The 11,146-nt window shown below is 50.8% G+C and overlaps 1 protein-coding gene across 2 annotated transcripts in view; it reads right to left on the bottom strand.

The window, feature by feature from the left end:
- Positions 1-7,057: 7,057 nt before the first annotated feature.
- The window catches only part of KLHL18 (kelch like family member 18), a 44,908-nt gene continuing 40,819 nt past the window's right edge, over positions 7,058-11,146 (bottom strand). For both annotated transcript variants that reach the window (XM_075922991.1, XM_075922992.1), the window contains exon 10: positions 7,058-10,362. In XM_075922991.1, the coding sequence (XP_075779106.1) occupies positions 9,976-10,362 (387 nt within the window). In that variant the 3' untranslated portion in view covers positions 7,058-9,975. The remainder of the gene's footprint in view (positions 10,363-11,146) is intronic.

Below are 11,146 nucleotides of genomic sequence, written 5' to 3'. Positions count from 1 at the left end.
TTAAAGCTCGCCTGAGTAGCCTATTACAAAACAACAACAAATCCACCCTTATACGATTTCTCCCACATACCCACGGGGCTGCAGGAACCCCTTCTGCTGGTGTAAGTGCACTGATTTACAGGGTGAATTGGGGCCCCCCCGTGTTTACCACCTCAGACTTTTCAGAAGGGCCTAGTGAATCCACTGGGCTGTTTTATCGTCCTACGCCAGGTTTGTGCTAGGAGCTGCTGGAGGAGCAGGAAGTCAACGAAGCCTGGTTGGAAACAGACAGCCAGGCCCAGCAGCGCCCCTTCGCTGGAGGATGGACTGTGTCGGAGAACGTTCATACCATGGCTGCGGTAGAGCGGCCGGAGGAAGGGCTAACATGGGAACATGAATCGGTTCCAGGGAATCTGCTGGATTCTAAGGCGGTGGGTATGTCTTGCCTAAGCCTAGACAGGGTATTTAAGCCTAGGCAGCGTCATACCTGCACTCACACTGAGCCTCTCCCACACCGAAGCCAGGTTTAATATACAGCTGCTCCCTGAGTTACGACCACCTCCACTTACGACCATCCGCACTTATGACCAATGCGGTCGTAAATGCGGATCTGAGTTACAAACGGCAATCCGTGCTTACAAACAGCGCGGTTGCCTTGTAACTCTATGGCAGTGATCCCCAGCGCAGTGCCCGCGGGCCATTTCTGTGTGCCCGCCGAGTGATCGGGGCCAGCCCCGCACCTGGGCACGCAGCACAGGGACAGTCCTGGGCCCAGGCACGCAGGGCATAGGCTGTGCTGACCCCGGGCGTGCAGTGAATGGGCTGTGCTGGCCCCTGGGCACACAGCACAGGAGCAGCGCTGGCCCCAGGCGCGCAGTGCCTGGGCACTGCTGGCTCCTGGGTGCATAGCACAGGAGCAGCACCAGCCACGGGCATGCAGCGCATGGGCTGTTCCGGCCCCAGGTGCGCGGCGTATGGGCAGCCCCGCCCCTGGGCGCGCAGCACAGGAGCAGCGCCAGCCCCGGGCGCATGGCATATGGGCAGCTCCACCCCTGGGCATGTGGCACAGGAGCAGCGCCAGCCCCGGGGGTGCGGCCCATTGGTGGCACTGGCACCGGGCATGCAGCGTATAGGTGGCTCTGCCCTCAGGTGTGTGCGTGGCCCCGTACCCGGGTGCCCGGCCTGTGAGAGGCACCACCCCCAGGTGCTTGACAGCCCCAAAAGGTTGGGGACCACTGATCTATGGGATCCAAGTTACAAACACTTCGAGTTACGGAGCAAGTGTTGGTCCGTAACTTGTTCGTAACTCAGGGAGCGGCTGTATTCTTCATGCCAGGGTGGAAAAATCTCATCCTTTCCATTTGGTCGCTAGGGTATACAGGCAGTCCCCGACTTACGCGGATCCGACTTATGTCGGATCCGCACTTACGAACGGGGCTTTCTCGCCCTGGAGCTCGCAGGCAGCGGTTAGCCACCTTGACCTCCGGGGCGAGAAAAGCTGCTCCTGGTGCCCCTGGTCTGCTGGGGACCGTCTCCAGCAGACCAGGGGCATCGGGAGCAAAGCCGCAGCGGCGGCGGGTCCCGCGCCAGAGCAAAGCCTCAGAGGCGAGGCACCCCGCCGCTGCGGCTTTGCTCCCCGTGTCCCTGGTCTGCTGGGGGGGGGGGGGCGCGCTAGTGTGCCCCCCCCCCCCCCAGCAGACCAGGCTTTTGTTGTGGACCCTGGGGCAGAGCATCTGGGGCGCTGCCGATTGGTCCCGCAGCGCCGCTCTGGGCACTACTGGACCAACCCGGCAGCACCCCAGCTGGCGTCCTGATTCAGCCGCTGCTGGTCAGTTTCAGCAGCGGCTGAATCAGGACGCCTGGGGCAGAGCAGCTGGGGTGCTGCTGGGTTGGTCCAGTAGCGCTGAGGAGCGGCGCTACTGGAGCAACCCAGCAGCACCCCAGCTGCTCTGCCCCAGGCATCCCCAAGTCAGCCGTTGCTGAAACTGACCAGCGCTGACTACAGGAAGCCCGAGGCACAGTTGCTCTGCCCCGGGCTTCCTGGAATCAGCGGCTGATCAGTTTCAGCAGCAGCTGACTTGGGGTTCTTAAGTTGAATCTGTATGTAAGTCAGAACTGGCGGTCAGTTTCAGCAGTGGCTGAATCTGGATGCCAGTTCCGACTTACATACAGATTCAACTTAAGAACAAACCTACAGTCCCTATCTTGTACGTAACCCGGGGACTGCATGTAATTGGTGGTGTGTGTTAGAACGTAAGAACGGCCATAGTGGGCCAGATCAAAGGTCCATCTAGCCCAGTATCCTGTCTGCCGACAGTGGCGAAAACCAAAGGGAGGGATCACAACAGGTAATCCTCACCCACCTCCAGAGAAACAGAGGCTAGGGACACCATCCCTGACCATCATGGCTAACAGCCATTGATGGACCTAACCTCCATGAATATACCTAGCTCTTTTTGGAACCCTGTTAAAGTTCTAGCCTTCACAACATCCTCTGGCAAGGAGTTCCACAGGTTGACTATGCGCTGAGTGAAGAAAAGAGTGTTTTCACGACTAAGGGGACACTTGCAATTTAGATGCACAGAACTCTCATACACAACAGCCTTGCAAGAGTTGGACAGACAATAGACACGCATATTTATACTGTTTTTAATACAAAACGCCTCATGGTATCATAAAAGGGTCCTTTCCGTATACACACACAATAGAGAACACAATTAGCCAGGCAGGCGGGGAATTGGATCATTGTACACGGAAAAAATACAATCAAATAATTCACATTTCTGTTGCACCAGCATGTGCTGACTATAAATAGAAGCTGCAGAACCCCGGGGGGGAGGGGGGAGGCTGGATGCAGGTCTTTAAAAAATAATTAAAAATTACGAAAAGTTCTGCTTTTCTTTAAAGTCCCAATGATCATACAATGTGTAGAAACAAAAGGGCTGTACGGTGTTCAAATGGCACTGTTCCCACTCAAAGAGTTTACGTCCCACAGGCTTCCTGAATGTTCATTTTCCAGAAGCCAACTTTTTTTAAGTTCATATCAGAGGATTTCCTCTAGTATTGAAAAACACAGTCACGTAGGTCTGTGGGGCTGTGTCTACACTGACGTTATTCCGAAATAAAGTCCACGACTACGCTACAAGCAGTTATTTCGACAATGTCAAAATAATGTCGAGCTGGAGGACTTTTTACTTCGACTCCTGTAACCCTGATTTTATAAGGAGTAAGGGAAGTTGGAGGAAGAACGCTGTAACCAGACTTCCTGCTGGGTAGACAGTGCCGAAATAAGCTACTCTGACTTAAGCTACTCAAGTGATGTAGCTGAAGTTGTGTTGCTTATTTTGGCTTTAGCCCTGCTATGTAAATTTGGGAGATGTACAGGTTCAGAACTTACCTGCACAACACACCAACCATCCCTCAGCCCTCTTATCGAACTGCATTACAGCCAATAGGTTAGACCAATGTTTCCCAATAGATGCTCCGGTGAGCCATGGTGAGGGGTTTTTTTTTTGCTCAATGAAATGCGGCAGGGGGCCTTTTTTAAAGACAACTCTAGGGGTTCTATGGCCAAATAAAATTGGGAAACACTGAGTTAGACTGACAGAAGATTGAGATCCTAGTCATGGCTCTGTTACTGAATGGATGATGGTGGGAAAGTCACTCAGCTTGTAGGCCCTGTGGGACAGAAACCATCTATTACCCAGTCTAAAAGCACAGAGAGGAAAAGGGAGTTCTTAAAGGTCAGGGCAGTAACGCGCAGGGAATGTGGTGTACGTACGTTCTGGTCCAATCAGCAGAGATAAGGACCAAACCACATCATCATGCAGCCAGGCGGCATATTGCCCCGCGCCCCCGACCCCATTCAATCACACGTGTGGCCCAGCTAGCTGCAGAGCTCCTTGAGCAGAACAGAGGCAGTCTGTAGACACGCCACTTCTAACTCATTCTCAGAGCTTGCAGATCAGCGAGGCGTGGGTAGCCACCGTGACGGCCGTTCACAGACCGACGCTTAGTCTGTCCATTCTTTCCCTCTCCCACCACGGAAAGGGAGTCCAAGCGGATTGCATGCTCTCGTTTATTGAGTGTGGAAGCTGGAGAACTAAGCTGGCTCCGTTATTTGTGGTCGCTCAAGGCAGCTGGCCAGAGGACTGTGCTCCTGCCACAGCTTTGGGGGCGAAACACTCCACAGTAAGGGTGTCTCTAGACTACATGCCTCCGTCGATGGAGGCATGTAGATTAGCCAGATCGGCAGAGGGAAATGAAGCCGCGATTAAAATAATCGCGGCTTCATTTAAATTTAAATGGCTGCCCCGCTCTGCCGATCAGCTGTTTGTCGGCAGATCGGGGCAGTCTGGACGCGCCGCGCCGACAAAGAAGCCTTTCTTGATCGGCACAGGTATGCCTCGTGAAACCAGGTTTACCTGTGCCAATCAAGAAAGGCTTCTTTGTCGGCGCGGCGCGTCCAGACTGCCCCGATCTGCCGACAAACAGCTGATCGGCAGAGCGGGGCAGACATTTAAATTTAAATGAAGCCGCGATTATTTTAATCGCGGCTTCATTTCCCTCTGCCGATCTGGCTAATCTACATGCCTCCGTCGACAGAGGCATGTAGTCTAGACGTACCCTAAAAGACCAAAAAACAAAGGTGATCTCAAGTCCTGGAGAGCAGAGGAAGAGCCGGTTTTCAAGGACTTTGTCTAGAAGATACAGTATTGTAATTTAATTCTGCTGTGGATTTGGGATCCTAAAACCAGGCTGTTTCCTCTTCCTCCCGCTCTGCAAAACCAACCCAAAAAGGGAAGCAATGCGGTCTAGTGGGTAGGACACTGCACTGGAAGTCAGGAGATGCAGGTTCTATTCTTGACTCTGACACGGACCTGCTGTGTGACCAAGGACTCTGATTCCATTCGCGCTCTCTGCATTTAGACCACAAAACTCTCCGAGGCAGGGACATGTACAACGCTGAGCAGAGGCCTAGATTCTAGTGGTTTACAATGGATTCGCATTACAGTGAAGAGAGGGTGCTGCCCACTTTGTGGAAGTACTAGCACATAAGGTTATATTAAAGCTGCTGTGTGCACACTGCATAACCTATGACCCAAGGGATGAGAATGCAGGCAGGCAAAGACCCCCCCTCCCACACACACCCCCTCAAACTGATCTCTACTGCTTGTGGGCTTAGTAGCCAAAAGTGGATTTGAATTTGAGTCTAACTGTCCCTGTATCCGTGGTAGTTGAGGATTCCTGCACCCCTATGGCAGCGAAAACATTACTCAAAACGTATTTGGAATACTTAAGAATCTCTCCTGGTCTGGCTAACCTCAGAACTGCTCTGAATGCAGATAGGAACCCTGCTCTCTGCAAAGAGACCCAAGGGACATAAGACACTAGGAAAATGCCCAAAGTTTCCATAGTTAGCAAACCAGCGGTCACAGCAAGCAACATTAACCCATTGGCTGTTTCTGGGCATGATTCAGTGTTTGGCCAGGCAGTTTCCAGTCAGCTAGAATCATGCATCTCCTCAGGGGCGCTCCGATCTTCCCTGCCAAGGGGACTTGTACAATGGCCACTATGGGAAACATTCCTGGCAAGGCTAATGGAGAGGGTTCGAGGAAGCGATGATGGGAGATCAACTAAACACAAGGGCTGCGTCTAGACTGGCAAGATTTTCCCGCAAAAACAGCCGCTTTTGCGCAAAAACTTGCCAGCTGTCTACACTGGCCGCTTGATTTTGCGCAAAAGCACTGACGTTCTACTGTCCAAAATCAGTGCTTCTTGCGCAAATGCTTTGACGTTCCTGTTCGGGCAAAAGCCCTTTTCCGGAAGTGTTTTTGCGTAAGAGGGCCAGGGTAGACAGCTGAAAACTGTTTTGCGCAAAAAAGCCCCGATGGCAAAAATGGCGATTGGGGCTTCCTTGCGCAAAACCACGTCTGGATTGGCACGGACGCTTTTCCGCAAAAAGTGCTTTTGCGGAAAAGCGTCCGTGCCAATCTAGATGCTCTTTTCCTCAAATGCTTTTAACGGAAAAACTTCTCTGTTAAAAGCATTTGCGGAAAATCATTCTAGTCTAGACACAGCCAAGGTGTCTAATTCCACTGACTCTCTTGTTCAGTGTAGCTACTGCATTCCTGACAAGGCCGTCGTTTACTCATCGTGGTGCAAGAAGATCTACCCCACGTTCTCAATCCAATGGAACTCTAGAACCGCACCTATCGACCATGAGCACATGAAGGCAGTCAAGTGCATCCATAGTAAATGAAATGGGGAGTCACAAGAGTTACGACAGTTTGGAAAACTTCTGATGGGCCAGCAGGATATTTACACACTCTGGATGCAAATACATTATCACCGAGGGGAAAAATTGGGGCTAAAGGATTGATATCTGGGCAGGGGTCAAACTATCCTCTCTGTAGGAGAGAAATCCCATGATTATCACCAAAAGCAGCGAGGAGTCCTGTGGCACCTTATAGACTAACCGAAGTGTTGGAGCATAAGCTTTCGTGGGCAAAGACCCACTTCGTCAGATGCATCTGACCAAGTGGGTCTTTGCCCACGAAAGCTTATGCTCCAACACTTCGGTTAGTCTATAAGGTGCCACAGGACTCCTTGCCGCTTTTGCAGATTCAGACTAACACGGCTACCTCTATGATAATCACCATGTTTGCTAGATGGAAGTGGGCATCAAATGTCTCAACAGCTGCTGAGTCTTGGTGTATCTAAAACAGTTATTAAAAGACAGGTGACTTGGCCCCTAATGCTGTGGTGTCCAACATGCTAGCCACATGTGGCTACTTGGCTGGCTGAGGGTGGCTAGTTGCCTTACCAAATTATTAACATTTTCAGAATAATGCGGCTAGTTGGCTACTGGCTGGACCCCCCGGCTCTAAAGAAATCTGCTTACTCAGACACCCCTACTGGTGAAGTTTGGCTGAGAGTGGAAAAGACATGCTGGGAAGATAAAAAGGACAGAAAAAAACTGCAGTTTCCTTCCCAGTCACAAACTATACTTTCAAAAGCAAATGAAAAAACGCTCCCTCCTCCCTTCCCAGAATACACCATTTAAAAGCCTTGCAGCTAATGGCAAACAACAATTTTATTTTTCTACCACCTTTCAGTTCATGGCCCAAAAACCACCTTCGTCTTGATGCCAACGTTTAAGAAAAGTCTTCGCAGCCTGGAAACACCAAGCGAATGTTTATCCCCAAGCATGATCCACCGGTCGTTAAACGTACACAAACAGGAAATAGATATCGATACCGAGACAAACCACTCACGTTTGTGACCAGACGTGCTCATATTACACACCGACAATATACATGGTACCTGAATACAGACATGTCCACACTTGAAGTAAAAACCCTAAGCAGCAGTGAGGTTTTTGATATGAAACAACAACGAAGCACAGACATTCAGACTCAGTACCCCGTGGGAAGAGGTGGTGAGTGCGCAGCTCCTACTGAATGACGGAAACGAGGGTGCTCCGGTGTCTCTCAGAGCTTGCAGAGGAACTCAAAAGAGCGCACACAAAAAGCAACGGAGGTATCTGTAGCATTTCCCCGTGTCCCTTTGATACAATGGAAGAGATTAGTGTTTGAATCAACTCTTCCGGTCAGCAGCCTGCGCTGGCATCCCCGCAGCCTGTGACCTCGGCCGAGGGCTTCACTAAAGGCTCAGACAGCAGGAAGCGGGCTGAGAAGGGAGCCCTAGGTTAGTGACAGGCCATGTTCGTGCAAGCAAAATACTGAATAAATATACTTCACATTTTGTAATACCCCCGAGTACCAAGAGGTCTCTTCTCTCCTTCCCTCGCCTTGCCTGGATATTATATGCCACTTAAGCGGTCAGTGTCGGGCATTGCTGTGACCCCTCTTTCATGTAAGTTCTCACAGAGTTCTGGCTTCCCACGTGGATCGACTGAAGGGGTCTCAGGTCTGCTCTGAGTTTGAAAAACGTGGCTGCTTCTTGGGTTAGCACAAAAGGAAGTTCCAAAGGATGGCATCCTTTCCAGAAGTGCGCCATTCGTCCTGGTGGAACCTACAACCACACCACGTGCTGGCCACTCAAACCGACCTCAGTCAAGTCCCCGTGGGATGTTTCTTTTACTTCCAGAAAAAAAGGGGCCAAGTTTGTAAACTCGAGGCAGGAAAAAAAAAATCGTTGCAAAGCCACATCTTGGTGCCTGAAGAACAGGCATCAATGTAGGAGGAAATGCCAACTTAGACTGGGCTCCAGTCAGCCACTCTATAAAGGGTAACAGACATTAAGGTACCTGGCAAGTCGGCAGGGCAAAGATGACTCCAAAGCATCTCTCAGATGGTATGTGTTACCACGTTTGCAGGAAGACCACAAGGATCCAGGGGTCCTTCCATTTGTAATCATTACAGGAGAGAGACAGGGATATTAAAGAGAGAAAGCACCGGAAGAAGGGGTAGAGAACGCCTGATCTTCTGCCAGTGTAGGCTGCATGACAGGAAAACACAACAGTGGGGAACACATGGGAACGGATTCCTAGGAAGAGACCAGACTAGTCACTACTAGTCTTTCACATTTCTCTCTTCTTTGACAACATCTTTCTCTTAATCTCATACAATGCCATTGTTTGGCTGTAAAACAATTGCAGCATGGCTAGATTAACACAGTATCAACCAGGCATGCTGTACAGATCTTTCACAATGGAGCTCAACCGAAACAGCGAGACGCTGAATAAATAAAACCTTTGGCTCTGCTGAGTGTTTGTGCATGTGTGATTTTTCTGGGGTTTAAATTCAGTCTCTTGCACAAACCCTCACTGTCCATCATTGCTGTGCATGATTTCTCTCTCAGCCTGTATTTCACTTTTCTGAAGCAAATGACAGCTGTCAAATAGGCCAACAGCTGGCAGAAAAGCTCCGAACAAGCGGGCCAAGTGCACATTTCAAAACCCACAGCATTTTTGTGAAATCAAAACCATCTGACTGCACATTTTCATCTTTGCTCGAAAGCGCCAAAGGACAGCGCTTGACCACACTGCAATTCAGCTGCTTCTAATATGTATTTTGGAAACCAGGGCCTAAGTTTTGTGAAAGGGAGGGGGGAAAAAAGAAGAAAAACTTTACAGCAGATTGAGTTTTAAGGAAGATCTCTGTACAATTAACATTTTGGCAATTTTCCTATTTGAATGTGCGTTTGCTGCATGTGTCATTTATAGTCAATTGTTTTCTTCGGCAGCCTGTTGGAACAGTTGGATGTTTAATCTAGTTTTTTGGACAATCTGAGAGGGAGAAACATTTGTTACTCCCCCTCAATGGCTACCTCCCATTCTCCTGATCAATCAGAACCAAGTAAGTTTCACTCACAAGTAGTAAAGGGGAGATGCTGGTCATAGGGGTAGGTCCTCAGAAATTGAGGGACAACACATCTCCAAGATTTACCTCCCATACGGGCTTCTAAGAACCAATGTTGGTTAAAAAGACCATTCTGTTTTGTGGCAATGGGTAAAATCCAACATGCCTGGGAACTCAACAGAATGAATGGGACTGTTCACAACACTCCCGCTACTGAGGTGAATATTAAAGTGAATCGTGGCATTAGGGCCATTTGCCCGGAACATGCTGCGTACCCACTCCCCCTCACTGATCTGGCCGGCATTGATTTGTGCAGGGTCAAACCAACCTACAGACCACACTACACAACCAGAAGTAGCCCCCATCTGGATCAATGCAGTACCTGCAACACAGGCCAGGAGGAAGTGTTTCCCTCGCCTTAGGTCCACTTCATGACTAGAAGTGCGGGTGATAGGAAGGGAATGGGTGACAGGCATGATCTGAATGGTTAATTATTCATCTACTGTGGAGCCTCAGCCCGAAAATCATCACAGGGTAACTTTCTGTTGAACTGTGATTGTGAATGACACTTGAGCACCTAGAAATGTACCTCTGGAGAGATCACACCACAAAACCCTCACTAAACCTCTCCAGGGTCTGTAGCTTAGAGACAGCCGCTGACGGTTCCTTCTCAGATGGTCAGGAGCGGTACGCACCCCACACCAACCCCTCCCTCGTGACACACCATAGGGGCCATAAACGTCCAGCGGTTGGTTTCTGGGTCGTACATTTCTACTGAGCTCAGGTTGGACTGTCCGTCATAGCCGCCCACCGCATACAGGCGACCACAGTTGGCTACCAGGGAGACACGGCTCCTCCGGGTGTTCATAGGGACAATCAGGTACCACTGATCCGCCATGGAGCTGTAAACCTCGGCGATGCTGAGGAAGCCGGAGCCGTCGTACCCGCCGCAGACGAACATCTTGCTGCCCAGGGAGGCGGCTCCATGCCGACAACGCTTGTTCAGCATGCTCGCGACCGGATGCCATGTGGCTGTGTGATGGTTGTAGTACTCCACCTGCAGGTAAGAGAGCGTCAACATAAGGAGGACATTCTAGCATGTATACACCTGCATTGTGGGCTGCACATAGACAGGCAATCAGAGCTACTCTTAAGCCTACGTAAGTATGTAGAAGATCATTACAGGCAGATTAGGGTACAGGTAGATTACTGGTGCTTGGGTAAAGCATCGTCCTGGAAGGCAGCCAGCCTCCGTTTGGAGATACGGAGATGATGAATCCGCCACTTCCCTCAGTAGCTGGATTTCAGTCATTCTGGCTACCCCTTCTTGTGGCTTACAGAGGAATAGAATTGTAGGGCTGGGAGGGGCCATAAGTCATCTAGCCCAGCCACCCCGCCATGCTAGAGCAGTGCTTTTCAAACTCCATTGCATCATGACCCTCTTTGGACAACAAAAATTACTCCACGCCCCCAGGAGGGGGGACTGAAGCCTGAGCTCTCCTGAGCCTCCCCACCTGGAGAGAAAGGAGGTAGGGTGATTGGCCTGGGAGAGGAGGAGGGGGAGGAGGAACGGCAGGGCAGCCGCAGGCCGGATCCATCGGCTTGGTGGGCCGGATCCGGCCTGCAGAGAGCCATTTGCCCACCCTGGTCTAGCCCCTAGTGGGTTTGTTTGACTCAGTTAGTGGTGCCTGCTCAGGAACCACCTAGGACTAGACCAAGAGGTGATACTGACGACAAGGACGAAGGAGCTGTATGCTTAGATGACGGAGCTGCATCAGCTTGGACTAACTGTGCTGACCAGAGATAGGCAAAAGGCAGGTTTTCCACCCTGTGGTCAGCAC

The sequence above is a fragment of the Pelodiscus sinensis genome, chromosome 2 (genome assembly GCF_049634645.1).
Source record: "Pelodiscus sinensis isolate JC-2024 chromosome 2, ASM4963464v1, whole genome shotgun sequence".
Classification (NCBI taxonomy): domain Eukaryota; kingdom Metazoa; phylum Chordata; order Testudines; family Trionychidae; genus Pelodiscus; species Pelodiscus sinensis.
Note: the sequence above shows the minus strand (reverse complement) of the source record. Positions and strands in the feature narration are given on the sequence as shown.